A 22,605-nucleotide genomic window follows, 5' to 3' on the forward strand; every position below is an offset into this window, starting at 1 on the left:
TGTGTAATGGCTTTTTTGCCCATCACTGTGTGCTGTTAGTTTGACACATGCAATTTACTTGGAAAAGCTTAAGTAGCCTTAATAACAGAAAGTCCCAGCAGAGCTGACACTAATGGTCTCCCCCGTTGTCAGTCTCAACAGAGAGATTAAGAACTGAATGAACAAAGAGACCCAATTACTATCTCCCCCCTCTGGATGCTGCCGCATGAAAACAGGTATGAGCTATGACAGTGGCTCTCTGCACAGACTCGGTCTCTCTGCCATGCCCTGGTGTGAGAGGGGTTTTTACTGTGCTCTCAGTTTACTGCCATTACTGAGGGTTGCTGCAACATCACCCAGTCCAGCTTTTTTTGCACTAATAGTGAAGCCCAGTCATGCCCTGATAATGCACATTATTGAACACTCTTCAGACACGCACCATCCAATACACTGTGCTAAACCCAGCCCAGCTATGTCTACCATTTTTTCTACTCAGCGTTTCACAGGCAAATCATCTTTTCTTGGCCCAAGCTCTCAGGCAGGTAGCCGAGTGCAGCTCTGCAGGGTGTGCAGCCAGAGACAAACATGTCCCCACTGGACTGGACTTGCAGGAAGGTCTCAAAGAAAACAGAACATCTGTTTCTGCTTTCATCCAGAGCTTGGAGCAACTTGGTTAATAACAAAATATGAGCACTGTCTGTGAATGGCTACACACTACACTTTATGAGTGTTGTTCCTCAAATATAAAGCACAGTGCCAGCTCTCTTTTGCCTCCCTTCACTAGGATAGGTTTGTGCAGTTGATCCAATACTCAGTTAAAAAATTGCTGCAGTGTGTGCTATAATTTTGTGTCTGTTTTTTATGGCTAATTCGTGGAAGGCTTTAATTGCAACTCATTTCTCAGTAAGACTGGCCTTTTTTCAGGAATTTTTATCTTCTTCTGTTTCTCTAGCATGGCAGACCAAAGATTTCTCACCATTAGGAGATAAAAAAATGTGTTTCAAGAGGAATCTAGGTGGGCTTTACCAACATAGGGTTTGATCGATGATGATGATCTAATTTTGAAAAATATGTACCCCACCTTATTCAGTCTCAGTATTGAGGAAAAACATAATCTTTCTGTGAACAGCTGATTTTGAAGATACTATCCTGTTGACAAACTGTTAAACCAAACCTGTCTCCTCTGGATTTAGAAGATTAAAACCTAGATAATGATTACAGCATCAGTATCAACATTGTCTAGCCTTGTCAGTCTTTGCTTTATAGCTCACTGTATTTTCCAACATCACTTAAAATACTTTGCCAAGTACACCAGGTGAATGGTGGAGCTCAACATATTTATATTTCAAAGGTAGTGAAATAGGTGCTTTGCATTTTATTAATTGAATGTAAGTATATGAATATTTAACTGATATATATGAACATATTTCACTGATGGTTCTAGAGAGGAACAATTGCTCTTGTACAATATAATAACTAATATTTATGCTGCTAAAATATAACTAATATGCATGGAAAATAGTGGGTTTGGCTAAAACCAGGTTTGCACAGCTTTGTGTGTTTTTCTGTGTGCATACAGCATACAAAGGAGCACTGCACATCGAATGAATGCAATATTTAATCTAAAATGAAATGCTTAACACTCATAGCAGCAGTTCAAAGATGAGGATGGCTTTATTAGTGTTTTAGAGTCACGCTTCCTAAAACTAGAATTCTTGTCTTACTGTGGATAATTAAAGATTTGTTGTTGATCTCCAGCAATTAAATTGGCTACCTTATATATCACAGTTACAGTGTTGGTTTTTTAAGTGATTTGTGCATACATCAAAAATTGCAGAGAGGGGAAAAAAAAGTGTTAATGATCTTTATTAACAAAGACTTGCATGACTGATAAAAATAGAGGAGTATATCAACTTTCTATTCCCGCTGAAACAAAATTTGAAATACCTCCTCCTTAATGGACTGGAGCACATTTTGGGAAATTTCTTAAATCATATGCATTGAGCAAATATGACAGTTTATAAAGAAGTACTAATTTATTATAAATATTTACTCTACAGCCCCAGTGAGGTTTTTGACAGTATGGGCTTGTCCCTGGGAGATTCCCTTTTTTCTCCCTCCAGTTCTCTCTCAGTGTAGGAACTCAGCAATTGTTTTGAAGAGAATACTGGCAAAAGAAGCTTTTTCATTGCTTGTACTCTCTTCTCCTTTTTTAGAAGCCTTTCATTCTTCAGCAAAGGCAGAAGTTCTTTGCCTGCCCTCCTTTGCTAATCCTTCCCCATGCCCTGATGATCATGTACAGTCTCAGACCATTTCACTGCTTTTTCATCTCTTAGTGTCCACCCTCATGTCTCATTCCTCTGGTTTTGCAAGCAGCATCTGAACCTCTTCCATCATGAAAGAAGACCAGACCATCACCAATTACATTTGCTCTTCCAGATACCTTCTGCAATTCTCTTCTCCCCCTTATTATGTGCTGTCAGTAGTTGTTGGTGGTACAGTGACTTTTCCGGTCCAGCTTTGCACATTTCATTCTGGGCAGTGTCTTTCCTGACCTCTTACTCCTCAAAGGTTACAATGTGTGCTTCCTTCTCAGCCTCACATCAGCTGTCATCTCTTTGCAGTCTCTGATGTTCTTGAAATCCTGCCCGTGCTTTTGTTCTCTGATCTTATCCAAGACATTGGGTAGCATGCCTGGGCTCTTAAACTGTCACAGCATTGCTGCTGGATCCCTCCTACACTGTCTGCCACTCTGTCCAATTGCTGCTGCTTGCTTTTCCTCACAAATACAGAACAGGGATCTATTTCACCTTTTGGACCCTTTGAGTTTCAGATTGTGAGTAGTCTCTAACAAGTAATGTGTAAATTAGGAGCATGTTAATTTCATACCATAGATACTATTTGCCAGAAAGACTGTATTGATGTGGAGTTACTTTTGTTAGCATGCAGTTTTCAAAGAGTACAGATAAGAGATAAGATACCCAAGTGAAATCACACTAGCTGTGTTCCCGATGAACCTGCTGAGGTGAACAGAATGACACAGCTAATCAAAATGTCTTCAATTAGACCTAATTATGTTTTGCATGAATGTTTGTGGTTTGTTTTTGTTTGTTTTTATAAGAACCTTCTGTTTTTCCAGTTTGTACATGAAATTATAAGAGCACTTAACCTATGGAACTTGTACCACCTCTGAAACATTTTAGGAACCTGATTTCAGAGTACACCATTTATTCCTAAACTGAAGTAGCATATAAGTTCACCCAAGCTGTAAGAAGGGATGATCTCTGGAGATGTCTGTCCAAGTTCCATTTCTTGATTCTCACTTTAGGCTATGTCTTTTTGCACATCATCTTGAATGTGACTGTTGATAGTCTACCTGTAATTTAAATACAGTTTATTTATTTGGTTATTTATATTTCAATTGGTATTTCCAATTAAAATGAAACAGCAAGGTATATCCACAGGACAGTGGCGTTGTTATTGACAACATAGTCAGCAAAACAGTACCAAAAGGTCAAGTCACAGACATAACTAGTGCTTATTTTTTCAATGCCTTTATGGTTTTGTACTTAAACACATCTGCGATCTGAATGTATTAGGAAAAAGGATAGCAAAAGCAGCTAAATTATGTGGTGATTTTAATTAGTAGGAAAGAGGGATGGTAAGGTCTTCCAACAGCATTTTCTAATTGAAGTCACTGAACTGGCATTTTAGCAATGATTTCTGCTTCAGAGATCAAGACAGATTATTTATCCTTAGCAGTTTTCAGCTCTCTAAAGTTCATGCAGGCCAAGTGACTTCCATCATTCATGAACACTGTTGTGAACTTGTCCCTTTCCTGATTTTACTGATTTGTCACGTGATTTCTGGGAAGAAATTAAGGTCTCTGTTGCATTTTCTTCGTCCTTACAAAGCAGTGAGAGCTGCACAATTTTATTTTCAGAGGTCAGTTAGTGGGAGCCAAACCGGACAGCTGTGGTTGGAACTTGTTTATAATGGGAAGTGGGTGTATAAACCTCAGGAGGAAATGCCTGGGTTTACCCAGGTGTATGCAGGCAGCTGAGTACAGCAGAAAACACTGGTATTAAATTTCTGTGTTTCTCAGTCTGCAACTTGCTGTTGTCGTCAACACTGGAAAGACTGAAGCTGGCATCTCCATAGTCCTTCTTCAGAGGTTGCCTTGCAAGTCACAGTTATAAAATGTTCATCAGAAAAAACTGAACTGTAGATCTTTAAGAGTGAGTAAAAGACAAATGCGACCTTTCTGAATTTTTGTCTAAAATGTATAAAAATAATGCCATGGATTTTGCGTTTTAGAAATGCATTCCAGTTCCTGGGTAACTAGGGTTTGTGAAGAGCTTGGACTGAACCTGTGGCACTGGGTTATGGTATTTACGTTACACTGCTGTGTTCTTTGGGGTGTGTAGTTCCTTGCCTCCTCTGCTGTCCTTGTGCGCCTCTGTTGAGCTCCATTTTTGAGGACCAGTGGCGTGAGGAATGTCAAACATGCCATTGAAATGGGATTTCCCTGAGCAGGAGGCTAGTTTAGCTAGCTTGAATTCTTCAAGATAAAGTCACAGACTGTCCCCCTAGGAAGCCCCATCCTCTGCACAAGGAGGGGCTTTTCATACACTAAAGTGTTTCATTCTTTCTGGAAAACAAGGCACTCTCAGTGCTGGAGGACTAGCTGGTCTTGTGGGATCACTGACTAGGGCTTAGAAAATTAGACCCGAGAGTGTGATGTGATTTCTGAAGTCCACGCAGAAGATAGTTCGTTACTCAGATTTGCTGATACTTTCTGCACCGGTTCATTTTTGCATTTCTTTTCCAATCTGTGTGTTTTCCCATGGTAAGTTAGAGTGCTTGCTTCAGTTGATTACTCCAGCTCTTTGGTCCCACCGTCCTCAGCTTCCATGATGGACACCTCTGACTGAAGAGATGAGTGAGTTTTTTGTGAACTATTAACTGTCAGTGTCCAAGGAGAGGCTTTTCCCTCACAAAGCATCCCTCAATATCAGGCTATCACCAGTGCACCTTCTGGTCTCACCAGAGATTTTTCCATTGAGATAATCCCTGCACAGCTGTGTACTGTTACCCTTGCAAGCCAACATTGAAAGCACAATCAGCCATGCCATCAGCATGAAGATATCTTCAAGTCAATAGCACAATACAGTAAAGCAACAAAAAATGTCATCTGGTGTGATGCATACAGCCCATAGAATGTGTCCAAAACACCTTATATTTTTAGTGTTATTTTTAAAGTTATTTTTATCCCCCAGACTTGTTTTTCTCAAAGATTTGACTTATTTAGGTACTTTGTATTGTGGGATGCTGCTAATGAAAGTAATTGCTTTATTCCTGAGGGGACTGTGGCTTATTGTAAAACGGGATGTAACAATCCTTTAATAAAATACAAAAGGGTTTCCAGGTAGATACATTTTCTGTTGCTGCCTGAAATGTTTGTGGGTTTTGGTTCTGCAAGTTATTTTGCTTCTGCCCCTCCTGCTTGTGTAACTACAGAGAAATGAGTGTTAAAACAGGACCATTGGGCTCGTCACACTCTATTGTGTTCTTCTTGGTGACCCCAGCTTATGAAAAATAGAAACAGCATTTAACCCTCAACTCACTAACGGGGTGGTAGGACAGAAAGGACCTCTAAGCAGTGTGGGAGGGTGGAATAGGGAGGAAATGCAGGAACTTCAAAAGGAGAGAAAATCCACAGGGATTTAACTTCACTAAGTCCAAAATCAAGAGGATTAAACTCCACTGAGTTGAGTGGCAAGCGCTACCCTGTAAGAATGGATCTCTGATTCCTGCAAGGCAGAGAATTATTGTTTAAGCTGCAGAAATAAGTCTGAGAATTTGGAGTGTGCTGGGAAGTGAATTTGATCTGTCTGATGCAGTTGCAAAAAAAGGTAAAGCCCAGCTCCAGGGCTCTGGGATGCAGAAGCTGATCTGTAGAGGAGATCAGAGGGAATTATTAACTGTGTGGTTGTCATGACCTGAAGGGTTAACTGGCCTGCAGGAATAAGGAGATTTTGACTGTGGGGGGTTTCAGGGATTCTGTAGTACAGAAGTGCTCCCGGGGGAAGACCAGTAAAGTAACAGGCAGAGTCTCACATCAATGATGAGCCTTGTCACGAAGCTGGGAGTCAGCCAGACGTCTCCAATGAGGGGCAAAGAGTTTGTCTAGAAGATCTCCTGGAAAGTTTGTGCGGGGAGCTCTACCTGTGTAGGAAAATCACAAGCAGTACAGGAGATAAGCAGAGGATAAAGCTCCAGTTTGGGTAAGAAGTAAGTTCTCTCTATGGCACAGAGACTTTAGGAGGTGTACAACACACACACACCTCAGCAGCCAAGAGTTGCTGTTAATTTCTGTTTTTCAGCTGGACTGGGAGAACCAGTAGATGATGATTTCTTACATCTCAAACCACTGTTTCCTGTTCTTGCAGTTGGAACAGCCAATGGCAGTTGCTGAACCTTATTTTCTCAGTGTGTTTTCCCTTTTTTCCACCTTTCCCACTTCTTTCACCTTTTCAGATGATAAGTTCCTTGGTTTTCTACTTCTTGATGGTATCTCAGGATGCCTCTGGACACCCAGCTGCCCTTCAAAGATGCTGACTGCTCTTCTCAAGGATGCTGCTGTCTCCCAGGCTCACAGTCCAGCGGGCCTTTCCTCTTTCAGCGCACATATTCTGCTAAGTATTTGTCTCCTTGCAACCAGGTTGCACTTCAGGGCTGCTCACATCAAGAGCCCTCTGCAAATATTCTGTATATTTTTGAGTACCAAGCCTCAAAAGAACTATGTCAGTGGATGAACAAGCAGAGAGCTGAAGTAAGTTATCTAGAGGGGAGTAGCAAAAAAACTCCAGTGTTTTATCTAGACAAGAAAGCAGTGGAAGAAATGGAAGAAGGGAAGGGGACAGGGTGATCTTCCATGCTTCCTTGTGTTTGTCAATATGGGAGATAAATATTAGGTATGATTTTGATAAACCAGCTTATTTTGTGGGGAAGAGAATGTTGTAATTGTCTGGGGTACAGTACTGACAGTATTGAAATCTCTGTTCGTTGCCCCAGTTTCTGTGCCTTTACATGCCTTCACATGGTAGTCCAGTCAAATTGCTGAGACTGCTGACAAATGCATCCATTGATATGTGTTGGAATAATTTTGTCATTTATGAACATCTTTGCACTAGAATTTGAGTAGAGACCTTCTGTGTGTGTCATGTAGGATCCTGCACAGCCAGGAAACAGCAGTTTTGGTAGCTGACTTAACCTGGCTACCAAAGCAGAATTGAGCCCGTGGTCTCAAGAGGAAAAGCTTTGTCACCTTCAGCTGCTGCTGAAGGTGTAACCCAGAACACTGAGCACCATGGGAGGTGTTTTGAGCAGCATGGAGGCTTTGTGCACTGCATCAGAGAGTCTTTGCTGTCTTTGTCCTGAACTCATGGATAGGATAAAGTCACTGAACCTACACTTTTCTCTCCTTATTATGATCTCCTCAGAGGTGATTTAAATTTGCTCCCTAGGTCTTCTTTCAGGTCTCTTGCAAAGTCTGCTGAGGTCAGAGAGAGCCCTCTGGCAGACTCAGCAAGTTTGGGATCTTTCCTAAAGTGGTTCCCTGTGTGAATCAGATGCAGCTAATTTATCTCATCAATAATGTTTTTTTTTTTTTTCTTGGGAGTTACAGCCAGTTTCTCAGCAGCAGCACTGGGACATCAGTGCATGGGTTTAGGAAATGAGAATTACTGTCCTAGCTGTGCTGACTGGTGGGGTGAGTCTATGCAAAAAAATGTGACCTCCACGTCTGCTTCCCAGCTGTGTTCAGTTTCTCTCACTTGCTCGTTTTCCAGGGTATGCCAAATCCCTGGATATTTGTCCTTCCTCTTGCTGTTACAGTACCCTGTGGTGGGAGGCAACTGGAAAAATCATGATCTCTTGATGATCATGGTGTGTACCATAACAGGGGCACGCTACTCTCTGGGGGTTGCAATGGACATACTCAGCACTTCCATCCATGCTTGTCTGAGTACACCTTTTTCCCACCCTGGCCTCTCCATCCCTAAGATTTCATCCACTGACTTTCAGCTTGAGCCTTGTTAAGCTTTTAATTGACACACTGCCTGCCAGACTCTTGCTCTCATGCCAAAAGCCGAGCAAAATTGAGGGATATTGTGCCAATATCCAAACATCTCATGTACTCACGTTGTCTCCATGATTCAGTGCTGAGCTGGGTGGCACTGGTTCACCTACCTCACCGCATCTCCCAGTGCTCTCCCAAGACATCAGCTGTGAGGGTATAGGAGGGGCTGCGTCATCACTGCTGGCAGCTCCTAAGTCATGTTTTTCTTGAAGAGGAAGAACGTCTCCAGTGCTCTTTTGCCAGCTGAAAAATATTTTGAAGCTGGTAAATGTGTTTTTTTCTTCTCTGCTGTGTCAGCCAGAGCATTTCCTGATCACTGTCTGGCTCCACATCTTTAATAGTGTGTATGAAAGATAGGATCTAGCTCAAATAGGAGTTTGTGCCTTGATGCTGGTTGGCATTAGGTTATTGTAATGGTGTTTTCTGGCCTTGAAAAAAAATCTGTAAGTGTAGGAATTAGTTTTTTCTTGAAATTTTCTGGAGTGTCTTGCTGTATTAACCTGAGTTACTGTTATATGCTGTCTGGGAGGGTGCGGGGCTGCTTGTGCTAGTAGGGAAAAGGGTTCGGGTCATACATGGGCAGGAGGAGACCTCTGCACCAGCACTCTGACATGGCAGTAGCAGGGTGCCCAAACTGAATGACAGATACTGTCCATGCTGAAGATAATCTGAACCCTTGCAGCAGAGGACATGCTTTGGGATCAGAAAAGGAAGAACAGCAGAGAAGGAGAGGGAGTTGGTTGTGGAAAGGGTTATGGCACTTTCTGCTCACAGTGAGGTCTTGCAGTCATTTTAATTGGGTCCTGCACAGAAGGTGACAGTGAGGGACAGTTCTCCCATCCAGAAGCCCCACTGTGTGTGACAGTAACATAAAATCCCACTCTCCCATGAGCACAGCCGTGTGTCTGCTTCGTTCCCAAGGTTAGGCTCTGGCACTTCTGTTAAACAGCAGTCAGCTGGAAAGATCTCCTAACTGGTTTTATGCAAATGGGAGCAGATATATCATGCATGTGTATTTGCACACTGGCAGTGTCCCCTATCAAACAATAGATATTGTTTTGTCATGTAAATAGTGCTCAGCTGGCAGGGCTTTCTGGGAGTTGAGCTTGCTTGTACTGAGTGGATTTGACATGTGTGTACGCTGGTGTTGAAAGAGTGGGGAGTAACAAAGCTGTGGAACTTCAATGAGATAAGTCAAATAAACCCCCCAAATCATGTTATATGGAAAGTGGTAAGTATAGAACTTGTGTATTGCATAAGGGAGGTCAGGCTACACGGCAGAGAGGTAAAACAATTGTTCTCGTACAAGATTAGTTATGTCTAAGCAATGACTTGAAACTGCCTCTGATCTTCATCACTGGTCTCCTTGTGTCCGTGTCTCTCTCCAAGAGCATTCTGCCTGGCAGGTGCAGCTCTGGAGGTTGGTTTTGATGGTACCACGGCATAGCCTGAGAACTGCCAGGCAGCTGAGGATTTACATTGAGTGCAGCCAGCAGTGGAGGCCAGGCAACGGAGATGGACTGGACAAAGCAGTTGGGGAAGCTGTCGCTGTCTCTGCGCGTTGGTCACCAAGCAGGGCTGGCTGTCGGTCCGGCTGCTGGCGGCCACCCGCAGCGGAGCAGTGACATCAGTCAGTCTGCTCTGGCTGTGGTGGGAAGCCTGATGAGCAACTGTCATGCAGATGCTCCCTGGGAGGCTGCTAAATAGTCATTGTTGAAGTAATTACTAGCAACAAGTGGGGAAAAAAAAAAAAGAAAAAAACAGCTCAGAAAATGTTTTCAGATGTCCCAGACAGTGGTGATACTTAGGGTGATGAATCTGCAACTATCCATATGAAAACTGAATGATTGTACTTGCCACAATAAAATAATGTAATGAAAGCAGTAAAATCCACCCCCACCCCTCCTCCCGGAGAATCAAAGTCTATGTAGATGCCCAGTTCAAAATGTTGGTTGGTATAAAACCTAACTCCAAAAATAGTATTGATGATGTTGTAAAGGAAAGAAGAAAAGTGTGAATCAAAAGCACATTGTTCTCGACCTGGTGGGGGGCTTTACTGTTTTCCAGATGAAGCTTCTGCTGGCTTTCACAATTACACCTTTGACTGATTTTTAACTGTCTTTTGGGGCAGGAGGGGGTGAGAGGCAGTGTCCTCCCTTTAGCAAAATATATTTTTTTCCTGAATAGTCTATACTGGATCCATGATGAAACTAAAGAAAAATCACTGAAAGGGAAGCAGTGATGCATGTCTTGGACAAACCCTTTTAAAGTCAGCTGAAAGAAATGGCAGATATATCAGCATCCTGCAGTAAATGATAAATGAGTTCCAGGAAACCCACTCTTTCTAATGCAATAATCCACTCTGCTGAATAATGCTGTTATTCCAAAGTGAAAACGATCTTAGTGTTTACGTCATATTTTATGTATGACAAACTGCTTTACAAAAAGGCTGGACAAGAAAAAGAGCACTTTATAGATTTTATACTGTTATGTACTAATAAAAAAGGAACCCATTTTGCTCTGAGAGTCAAGCAAAGAAGAGATAAGCAGTATTTAGATGTAGGAAATTTTCTTAGAAAGACTATTATTATGAATTAGTAGCTTTTATCTACTCTCCCATAACAAAATGGTCAAGCTCCATATCTTAATATTGGGGTATTCCAAAATAATTTAGACTAATTTTATTCCATTGTTTATGTTGAATAAAATAAAGCTACAAGATGCTGAGATTTTTTTCTTAGACTATAGGCTCCCCAGGGCAGTGATCACAGTCCCAAGCCTGCCAGAGTTCAAGAAGTATTTGGACAATGCTCTCAGGCACATGGTGGGATTTTTGGGGCCACCTTGTGCAGAGTCAGGAGTTGGACTCACTGATCTTTGTGGATCCCTTCCAGCTCAGGAAATCCTGTTATTCTATTATTCTATTCAGCATAATTCTATTCTGTGATTCTATTCAGCAAAATTTCTGGTGATAAAATAAATAAGATAATTTGGGATCCCTTGCAGAAGACTGTGGTTCCCTTCTTCTTTTTTCCCCCTTTCATCTTGTACCTCAGCACACATAGAAACTTTGTGTTAGCTATATAAGCATTCTTTTATTCAAATACTAATCTAACTTAGTGATTGCATTGAGAATGACCTGTGCTCTGGCATTTCATCTTTTCCATTTAGCACAGGGAACTTCTTGATTGATTAGCTCATAGCTCCTAAATCTTTCATAGTTTTGGCTTTTTTCTCTTCCCTCAGCGAGGAAGCTGCTGGCTTTAACCCTTTGCATGAATTTAGGAGAGTCTATCGCTTAGCCTTTCAGTATCTGTGATGTTTGATGTTTCCTGGACTGTCCTTTGGCTTTTGAAAATCATCATTCCTGTGCTTTTTTGTCACTGACGTGTAGGCGCTAGGGCACTGAAGCAGCCTGGCAGCAGTTTGGAGGGGAGGGAGCTGGGGAGGGGAAAGGAGCAGAGAGTGTTTTTGCCAGCTATGCCAGTTGCACGGGAGAGAGGACAGAACTGGGAGCTTTACAACCCTGCCACCGAGCAGCCAGCTGCCCACCCACAGGCTGCTGTGGCACCCCAGACAGACAGACAGAGAGACAGACATCTCCTAAGTGTCCGTGGGGCAGTGTGGCTCAGTGAGCTGAGAGCATAATCCGGGGGGATGCAGCCGGACCTCAGCGCCTGGGGACGGTGCCTCGCAGCTGCCGATTGGGAACACTAATCCACAGTCAGCCTGTCCTTTTCCACACTCCACCGATGGGGTGAGCACGTTATCCTCGGAAGGGATTGACCCACGACAAAGCAACTGAACCTGTGGCCATCACATCTGGCTGGTTTCCTTGGAGAGGCTTGGGAAGTAGGTGTTGCTTTCCCAGCCCGCCCCACGTAAGTAATCTGATATTAAACAAAGAAGCACAGAGATGGCTGGTTTTCATTTAAAAATATGTTAAAGCAAAATAATTTTTGTTGTTGTTGTTTTGAATGCATAAGGTTTGAATATTCTCATGTTCTGTGCCTCCCTTGAGCTTCTGGATCTTGGGGGTGATAATGAGGGATTTAATTCTGGGCAGCAGGTGCTGGCAGCAGGGATGCGATGCAGTGCCTGTAATCGTGTTGTCGGGTTCATTTTGCACCATCTGGGTGTGAAAGAAGCAGTCAAGCTTTTAATTGCAGTCCTTGGGCATCTGGTACTCTCCTCCTGCTGCTGGGGGTGCAGATGTGGTCAAGGAAAGACACTCTGTGTGTCTGAGGCACATAGAGAGTTAAGGCTGGGGGCAGCGATGCCACTGCCAGTGTAGCCACTGTGCTGAGGATGGGTCCCTGGGGAGGGGAATGAGAAGGCTGTTCCCACTTCCACTGTTCACCCATCACTTTCTTCTACCAGCTCAGGAGAAAAGGAAAGTTGGTCTTTCTGTTGTCTGGGCTTCCTGTTCTAAATGGATGCGCTTTTCTGAATTGCAGATAATCCCAGTTGAGGAGATGTAAAGCAGATGTGGTCACAGGGAATGTGACCTGTTGTTTGAGCAGGAGCCAGGCTCATGCTGTGACTGCCCTCTGGGAACAGGACCAACACCTGCTGGAGACCTGGGCAAAGTGGGAGATACCCCTAAAAGACCAATAGCTGCATCAGCTCCTTGCTATGCTTTTATGTATGATCCAAGTGGTGGAAAAGACAAGAAGGCAAACTCCATGACAGCAGTGATGTGGTCACAGTCCATCACTCCAGCGTGGCAGGGCATGGCAGGAGGAGGCTCGTGATCTCAGTGTGCTGCAGTAATGGGAAAACAGTGTGAGGCAGGGAGAACAATTCAGCTAGGGAGTATGATTTCCAACATTTACTTTGCATAGGTTATCCAGACTTTTCCAGCCCTACATTGCTGAGGTATTACTGTCTTTCTAGTGGTGTGGCTAAGATGTGATGAGCATCTGTGGTTTATGCAAACTTGCTCAGAAATATCAATGTATCAGGAAAATGTCTCCATTGAGACTGAGATTTTTGTAGCGAATATGCAAATCTGTCAGTGACAATGATGTCACTGCATTGTTTTGTTTATGTAGGTTTTTGTTTGTTTGTTTGTTTGTTTTTTTTAATTTAGGAGGTAAGAAAACCAAGTAGGTTCTGACCAGACATGTTTTAAGATGTCAGTGTATTGTACATGCCTCCAGCCAAAATGTTGCAGCCAGCTTAGGGGTAAGGCTGGGGACAAAAAAGTGATGGCACAGTTCACCTGGAAACTACCACTGCCCAGGCAGGGGCTGGCACAGAAACACACCATCCTCTGCCTGAAAAGCTCCTGGTTGTAAGGAGTGCCCTGCACTGTGTACTGGTCACAGAGGGGAGCTGTGGGGTGTGCTGGAAGCTCCACTTTGGGATGCGATGGGAGAGTCAGGGATGTGTTTTGAGCAGGGGTCCGGGGTCATGGGTAGGTGATGGGAGGTATGGAGGGAGGGTGGGTGTTCCGCTTGCTTTGGAAGCACCACTGGAAATCAAATACTTAAGTAGGTAAGACTGAAACTTGCATTGTTTGACACAGATCAAATTACTAAGTGTAGGCCATCTGTGTTTCTTGGCACTTTTTTAATGGTTTGTACTATAATGTGTACAGCACTCTGCCAGAGGAGCAGGGTATGATGTGCTAGTGAAGGACATGAGGGTTTTTTCTTCCATCTTCCCTGTTTTCCATTTTACCAGGGTACAAACCGTGTCCATCACACCGAGGGTGTGGGTGAAACCACTCCAGTGGCACTGGGTACAGCACCACTCCTCTGTTGTCCTATGTTATGCTGACTTTGAGGCTGAGAAACTCTTTGTCTGGCTTCTCTAAATAAATGTGCAGCTATTTCCATGTTGCTCCAAACATGTTTGCACTTAGAAAGGAAGAGAAAGGCGAGGAAAAGCTAACTTGAATCTTCTACCTGGAAATAGTATTGCCTAATGCTTATACTTAGAAATCAAAAGTCAGTTACCTGGAGTTTTTACTGGCTTTGGCATAACTTTCTATCGACCTCAGAGAAAGCAGTAACTTTTCTATGCTTTCAAGGGCCTTTTTCTCAGATGCATGTAATATTCTTCTGCATATCGTTCACCTCAAAGGGTGTTATAAGAATTAAAGCTCATAAAACATTCTAAGATTTGTTAACATAAATCACCTTAGGAGTGCAAATTAAATTATGTTGCTGTCTACTACTAAAAATTAACTTTACAGTTTTAGTTATAGCTGTTCTGAGATGGATTCAAAGGATAACATAAGGGTGAAAGACATTATATTCCAGTATCGATCTCCAAGATCATCTGGACCCTGTACCTATTACTCTTCGACTATGCAGAGTGTTGTGTACCGGTGGCTGTTAAGGAACAGTGCAGTGATATTTCAAGAGAGGAGGACAGATAATTTGTAAATACACTGGATATCTTGAAGGTGTTTTTCCTGTACTGAAACAATTAAATACGAAAGTGAGGAAAGCACAAATAAAGCTGAAATCTTCCCAAACTGGGCAGGTTCTGGATCCCACAGCTCAAAGTGATCAGTGGATACATTTTCTGTAATTATAGCAGAAAACACTTTTCAGCTCTGATGGCTCGTTGGATGGGTCAGTGAAGCCTGGGAATACAAACATACAGTTTGCATGATGAGTGCTAAATCGGAATTGTTTCTGGGGTCAGTGGGGAATGATGTCAGCTTGTGGGGGAGAACATAATTTCTCAGTGACAACAAAGATGAGCAGGTTGTGATCTTTCCCAGCAGTGTCCTTGGGATGGTTCAGGGGAGACTGTGAAGCATTTTACACTCATGAGAGAACAGTCAGCTGCCTTTAATTGCTGACTGCACTCAATCCTTCCAGGGCAGAGGTTTGTATATTTATATCAGCAGCCAGTAACTATAACCTATTCTTGTTCCTTTGGCCAGCAGTAGTTAATCCATCCTTGGCTAATTAAAGACCAGGAAACCTGGCGGGGGGAGAGAGGATGAAAGGGGACCACACAAATAGAAGTTAGGCTGAAAGTGAGTTAAGCACTCAGAAAGTTTAAGGATTTTTGTCCCAACCAAGGGGAATGAGAGCACATTGAAAATGTGCTACTGTCTACATGCCTCCACCTTGCAACAGAAGTGCAATGTCTTCAGGAGATTCTGAGGAGTTTTTTTGATCCCCTCCCAAGCCAATGTGAAGATGAACACTCAGGGAGGAGCTGCTCTGTTTCTGAAAGCTGGCTGACAGCAGTGTTGTTTTCTGATCCATAGGTCCAATGGATGGCATAGCAATAGCGTCTCTGTCCAGGGAGCTGGAATCCTTCCTCGCCTGCCTGCATGCTGCTTGAACTGATCCCAAGCCTTTGTTTTTGGACTGAAGAAACCTGAAAACCTTTCTCTCCTAATTCATGAGCCAGCAGGATGTGGTCGCCGTGCTTTCAGAACGCCTGCTTGTAGCTGCCTACAAAGGCCAAGTGGAGAATGTGGTGCAGCTTATCAACAGGGGCGCCAAGGTAGCAGTTACCAAGGTAACGAGAGAAAAACGCTTTGCAAAAGCCCTGGGAACTAATGTAACTCTTCTAGACCATTGTCTGTGAAAATGCCCTCCTAGCTTTACCAGTCTGAATGTGACTGAAATTAGTGTTCAGATTTCCTTAAAGTTTGCACTTAATAACTCACGCAAATTTGCAATATAGTGCACATCTTGTGTTTATACCCTTGCAGTGGGTGCAGCTCTGATGAACACTTAGCCCTTGCAAACAGTGTGTCGACAGATGGGTGCAACATTTTTCAAAGCATGCATTGACTTTTGAATGCTGTGTGACCTGATGAATGGAGCGATTCATCACTGTCAAGTGAAGGCGGTTCAGGGCACCCATCTCCCTGGGTGAGGGGATGGGGAAAAGCCACCTCTTGTGGCAGGGTAAAGGGATGCAGAAAGTTTCTTGCTGCTGAAGTCTCTTGGTTCAGCAGCCTCACTTATACCCAACCTCTTCATTGATTTGTTCTATGTCGTCCCTTAGTCAGTTCCAAACTTGGGAGTTGCAAATTGTGTTCCCCATACCTTTGAGAGAAGTCAGAGTCAAAGGATTTCTGCTTAGATACAAGTGAGTTCAAACTGATATTCACCTATTCCTAATGCTCAACATGTTATAAATAATGCTGTCTTAGAAAAGATGAGATTTAATTGCCTGTTGCAGAGAATGTTTGATCAGCAAAAAATCTTAAAAAGAACCAGGTAAGTCAAATCTTTAGAGCTATAACATAAAATTTGGGGTGTGCTGTTTTGATGAACTGTTGTTCTCCATTCTATCTACTTTTATTTGTGTTTCCATACTGGTTTTGAACATTACATATATGTGGAAGTTAATATTTACAGATAGAAAGCACATTTGATAAAAAGAGGAAAAGACAGAATGCTTATCTGTCAGTGACAGTTGTTTTCAGTCCCTTCACAGTGTTTGAGTTGTAGATAATACTTAGTTTGAAGGTCGGAGTGATACAAGGACAACCGGTGTTTGTAAGTTTTGTTTGTCAAAATGAGTAGCCTCTTGCTGGTAGATACAAAGCACAGGTGTAATAAGCATGAATAGTCCCATGTAGACAGCTGTTTGGTTCTGTTGTCCAAGCAGCTTTGTAGCTGATGAACAACTATTAAAGGTAGTAATAGACCAGGAAATACTGACTTGCACATACCTGAATGGCAGCTCAGGGTTTTGTGGTTGTGTTTGCTTTTGTTTGTTTGTTTGTTTGTATGTTTTTGAAGATGATGAGCTTTGAGGCTGCTGAGGGACCTCTACTAATTACAATAAAAAACAAATAGTGTAAATTTGACTTTGAAACCCAAAATCGGGTTGATTTTATATAATTCAGATTTCCTAGAGGTGACAAGCTTTTCTTTCCTATATGACATAGGTGGCTCCCTTGCTTTGTTGTTCTGCTCTGTGTGGAAAATCAAAACAAAGCTCATTTGGCAGCAAAACTGTGGCCAGGTGCAAAGTGCTGGTGTTTCTGTAGAGTCATGTTCTTGCCAGCCATGCTGGAGAGCTTTGAGCTCTGAGGCCATCCTTGTAGCTTACCAGGTACCACAGCATTGTGCTTATTCTTTCCTAGAAGTTGTGGGTCATCCCCGTGGAGCCCAGAGAGGGAAGATGACAAAAGCTGTCCCTGTTTTCCTTCTGGATGCATCCCAGCACACCGACAGACAGTACAGATGAGGTACTTGGGTAGCCTGGTGACAGGCCCTGCTCAGAAGAGTTGAAGTCAGGTTTGCAAGACTGTGGAGGAGTGCACACAGAGGAGCAGGGACTGTCTCAGAGCAGCAGCCAAGGCTGTGTGTAAGGGGTGTTTTGAAGGCACACAGACTGTTACTCCTCCCACACTATCAGGCAGAGAGGGCTGAGCTCAGTGCAAACCAAGAGGTGTGAGACCAACCTGGTGCCTTCACCAGAGCCCACCCATTCAAGCTCCATGATGTCCTATCCCAGTGTACACAGTGTGGAGTTTGCATAGGCAGAGCATGTGCATATTTGCCTATGGCTGTATAAACATACCCTGGAATAGCTTGGCTTGCTAATCTGATGACACACAAAGGCTGGAAGGAGAAAGATCTGTTTAGAGTAAAGCACAAGGTTGTCACAAGAGCAAGGATTTCAATTAGACTCAAGTATATTGAAACTGGAAATCTGGAGGGGTTTTTTAGCCATCACAGCAACGGGTTCTTGTGCAGTCTTCTATTAAGCAGAATAAACACAAAATAAGAACAACTTTCAGGACAGAGGTTCTTAATTTTATAATGGAAATTAGATGGCAGAATTTTTGTAGTGCAGTTAAATAGACCAAGCTTTCAGATAAATTGAAACCCAGAACCCTCTTCTCTCCCAAGATAAAACTCATTGCACAATGAAGCATAAAAATAAATATATCCATGTGCCTGCCTTAGATCTGGTTTACCCGTATGTCTTCTGCTTTCATTAGTAGTTTTCAGTTTGTTCTGCCTAATTATAAATTACAGGGGTTCGCTTCCAAAAAAGAAAAAAAACTGATTTAGTACTTGTCAACCAAACTTACTGCAGAATTCTCTGGGTTTTATTGGAGGAAGATACATCAAGACAAAGCTCTTTGGAGGGAAAGAAAAAGTTCCCCCATCACATAAGGCTTTAAATATCTTTCTGATCTGTATCTGTAAGCACAAACCAATTGTTGTCAATAACACTGCAGAGCCACAGATTAAAGTGTCCAGGATCTAGAGACAAATGCTAGAGTTGTTTATTCAAAAAGGATTAATTGAGCATAGTCCAAGAAAAATGAAAGATATTTTCTGTAGCAAACCAATTACTAGTAAATGCCTTGTAGCTGACTTGTCCAGTTCTGGTTTTGTCCTGTATGTAAGGTCACATGATGCGGTTAATTGTTGCTTCAAGAAACAACAATTCAGCTGCAAAATAGTATTTCATTTTTGCCACTTCTGAGTAGATGATTTCAGAAAAAAAGAGGAAGGATGTGAAAGAAACAAAATCCAATGGAGAATACACATACATATGTCCAGGTGCTGACTTCAGCATTACGGTGAGGATGCACTTGTTTCATTTTGACAGCATTACTAGCAAGGCATCTGTGAGGTGAAGTTGCTATGGAAATGTGCACCTCCTCTGACTCCAGTGAGGGACCCTCAGGCTCATTCCAGATTTGGGGTCTTTTAAAATATGTAAAGAGGAGCTGATGGTGCTAGGTCACACAGGTGATGGCAATCTGACATCAGGGAGCCCACAGTGGGAGAGGGCTGGTGGCACTGTGTGGCACATGCATTGAGCACTCGTTGTGGTGCTGGACCTCTGCCACCAGCCATGTGGGGTTGTGGCCCAGGGCAGGTGTGGTGCTCAGCAGAGGCTTTGTGGCTTTGCTCTTCTCAAAGGGCACCTGCTTCATCAGGGTGCTCTGTTGCTGCTCTGCCTGATGTGACAAGGAGATAATTTCCATTTTTACACCTTTTTGTCTGCCATTTTTCACAGGTGTGAAATGTGTAGCTGATTCCTTTATGAAAAGGGCAAAAAATACCCTGAACAACTGGTCATACTTACTGGCTGATCCTACAAGCAGGGACCCTTATCAAGCACTTTGGTGAATAAGCTGCAAAAACTGGAAAACTAAGAACTTAAGCCTTTTCTTCCAAGCAAGAAAGCTAGTCCCTTGTTTTGATTCTTTTTTAGAGCTCTCTTTCAGTGAAATTATTGACAGCTGCATCTTTGGCACAAAAGCCCTGGGACTTACTGCTGAGCTGATGTGCCTTGCTGTCCTCACAGGATGTTGTTGTCCTTTTCCTGAGGGTATTGGGTTTGCATGGCCAGGTTTTGGTAGAGGGAAGGACTATGGGAGTGGTTTCTGTGAGAAGCTGCCAAAAGCTTCCCCAGGTCTGGCAGAGCCACTGCCAGGTGGCTCCAAGATGGATGTGCTGCTGGTCAAGGCTTGGCCAAACAGAAATGGTGGTAACCCCTCTGGGATAACATACTTAAGAAGGAAAAAAAAAAAAAAGTTACAGATAAGATGTAATTATAGCCAGGGAACAGGCGTGAGAATATGTGAGAGGAACAACTCTGCAGATACCAAGGTCAGTGGAGGAGGAGGTGCTTCAGATGGTGAAGCTGAGATTCCCCTGCAGTCCGTGGAGGCAGACCCATACCAGAGCAGATGGATGCCTGAAAGACACCTGTGAATCCGTGAGAAACTTGTGCTGGAGCAGGCTCCTGCATTGATCATACCTACAAAATTGAATTCTGAAGAGAATGGATGATCATTCAGAAAGAAAGCCCTAAAGAAATGCAAAAGGTAGTGCTTCTGTTTTGATTCAGTAATTGTTTCATTTAACTTCTGAAGTAGTCATGTTATGAACACACCATATGGCAACACTTTTGTAATGCTGGAGTACTTTAAGTCTCAATTTCAGAGCATGTTGAGTTCTTTAAAGCAGTCTCTGTTTTTTTTCTTTTTTAAGCTAAGAGAGAAACAAAAAAAATGTGTTTTGGTGCTTTCACATTTTTGCACTCCTTCAGTTTGAAAAGCTATTTGTGTCTCTTTTAAACAATAAATAAAGATAAATGAAAAGGGACTAACAAACACTTAGGAACTTGCTGAATGCTTGTTGAGGTCAATGAGAAGCTTTCTGCTGACTTGAGTGAGCAGGTTATTCATGGAGAACAGTCTAACAAATTATCAGCGTGAACAATGTGACAGGGCTTGGATTTTGCTTTCAGGCTTTCCAATAACATGTGGACAGGCATGTTTTTTATGAGTGCAGAATGGATGAATAAATAACAGTCCTTGTGCATCACAAGAGTAGGGTAAGATGGAGAAGTGGATGTACCTGCAGAAAAGTACCTACACAAACATAAACACAAGGACAGATCATGGAGCTTACAGTGCTGAGCCCCCCCTGTATGGGTTTGGTTGTGGAGTGCATGCACGTTGGCAGCAGTGCTGGGAGGATTCTGCTTTAAGTGGTGTGTATCAACAGCTGCCTGTCAATGTCTGGATGTTAGAGCGCAGATTTAATGCAAACAAAAACCTACCCTTGCATTTTACTGCTGAAGTTGGTGTGGCTAATTGTAGTGCTTGGCTGTGACCCCATACACCCCACAGCTACAGCAGTGTGTCACGGTGGCTGGAAGTTGCAGCCTTAATCCAATAGGTCCCATTTATTTTGTCAATAAGTCCGTGACACAGGGCCATTTGTATGATTTGTTGCCTGATGAAGCAATTGTTTACATTTGAATAGAAGTCCAAATTGCTTTTTTTTTTACATGTGAATGACTGCTTTATTGGTTCATTAATCCCAAGTTGTAGCAATGTCTCATTTGTATTTGTAATAGCCCCCAAAACATTACAGTTCATATTTGGCAAGGCTCACAAGCTTCTAAGTCAGTAATCTGCATGTGGAACGGTCCCTGGGTTTGGTGCTGTGTCCTTGAAGTGAGCATCTAGGAGACACTCTGGTTTGTGTGTTTTCTTTCCCCCTAGGTCCCTTGTGTGTATTCAGATAAACCCTCTCTTTACTGCTGCATTGAGTGCAGAATGTCTTTCTGGAGGAGACACACAGAGAGAGTTTTGTCTGTCTGCCTTCATCTCTCTGCACCCTGTATATTTTGAGTAGGATGAATTGCTGTGAGAGAAAAACTTGGTGGGCTTGTGGTTTGACTTAAAGAAGGCAAAAGCAGCCCCGGCTTGCCAGTGTGGCATGGACTTGTTCAGTGTTTTTCTCCAAAGCTTGCTCTGCTCCAAATTTGTCATCACAGCACGAGGGGCACCCAAATTGTCTTGTCTCTTCCTCGCCGTCTGTTCTGGATTGGTATGTGTATGTACATCCATACCTATGTGTATTTGTGTGGGGATTTGATGTTTTTCCAGGTGTTTGCATTACCCGCACTGGAACAAGTGTCCAGCTGTACCACCCATCTCTGCTCTCATTTTGATGTTGCTGGGAAGAAAAAGAAAATCTGGCATTGCTGGTTCTTGCAGGGTTGTGATTAATCTTGAGATGGTCCAAAAGCCTGAGCCTCTAATCAGTGTAATATGCTGGAATTGATCTTCCTTCCCAGTCTCCTTTCCTGGTTAGTGTCATAGTTTTTGTTTATAGCATCTCTTTAAAGTAGGAAGAACTCAAGGACTGCATGTGTGCAGAAACTCTGGTTCCTGAAGGCCTCTCTTTAGAGTTTTCCAGTAGGTGAGATGACTCTCAACCTGTATTTCTGGATAGAGAATCTGAAACACATGAACATTCTGGAATAAAAATTATGCCTTAGTCTTCCAGCTCAACCATGCCAGCAGGCATAGCTCATGTGGCAATTGCCCAGGAGGGTGTATTTGGTGAGGAAAATATGTCCCTTGTATGCAAATAAACTCCTATTCTGCTTTCATAGCTTACTTTTAACACAGTACCTTTAACTGCATATCAGCATGTTTGTAGTGGTTAGAGCTGGTTATCTTATCAGAAAGTTTCCCTGCTGGAATATATATTCATGTTGTTGACACTTTCCTTTTAAAGCACATGAGCTGGCTTCAGGTTGGGTTTGTTTGGGATTTTTCCTTCTCCATGCACAGATTGCTATAAATTGTTTTCATGGTGTATTAATAACCTTCCAGGAAGTGAGATAGATGCCTGGATTTGGTGATTTATTTATTGTCATTAAGGAACGTAGAAAGTCAGGACCCGTAAATCTGAATGTGCTGATTCACAGCACATATTCATAATCCAAACATACTGTTCATTATTGGGAATTATTTGTCAATTTGGTATTTTAAAAAAAATTATTTTATTCTTTTTTTTCCCTCTTTCTTTATTTCTTTTTATTCCTCTATTGCCTGGGGATTTTATGCCCTCTGCTATTGAGCTAGCTGGAACAGCAGCATACCCCTGGCTCTTCTCCAGGCTGATGGAGAAGGAAATGTGGTCAGTGCAGGTCAATGCCCTTCGATATAGGGACAGGATTTTAAGGACCTGTGGCCAGATAGAGCCAGAGGCACC

The 22,605-nt window shown here is 42.8% G+C and overlaps 1 protein-coding gene across 7 annotated transcripts in view; it reads left to right on the plus strand.

Moving 5' to 3' along the window:
• The window catches only part of ANKRD6 (ankyrin repeat domain 6), a 92,094-nt gene that overhangs the window by 42,841 nt on the left and 26,648 nt on the right, over nucleotides 1-22,605 (plus strand). For 3 of the 7 annotated variants that reach the window (XM_068184051.1, XM_068184056.1, XM_068184061.1), the window contains exons 1-2: nucleotides 4,091-4,217; nucleotides 15,360-15,616. In XM_068184051.1, coding sequence (XP_068040152.1) covers nucleotides 15,497-15,616 — 120 coding nt within the window. In that variant the 5' untranslated portion in view covers nucleotides 4,091-4,217; nucleotides 15,360-15,496. Of the gene's footprint in view, nucleotides 1-4,090; nucleotides 4,218-11,612; nucleotides 12,004-15,359; nucleotides 15,617-22,605 lie in introns of those variants that run through there. The other 4 variants (XM_068184054.1, XM_068184055.1, XM_068184053.1 and 1 more) reach the window with 2 other exon arrangements.

This window comes from Anomalospiza imberbis, chromosome 3 (genome assembly GCF_031753505.1).
Source record: "Anomalospiza imberbis isolate Cuckoo-Finch-1a 21T00152 chromosome 3, ASM3175350v1, whole genome shotgun sequence".
NCBI classification, from domain to species: domain Eukaryota; kingdom Metazoa; phylum Chordata; class Aves; order Passeriformes; family Viduidae; genus Anomalospiza; species Anomalospiza imberbis.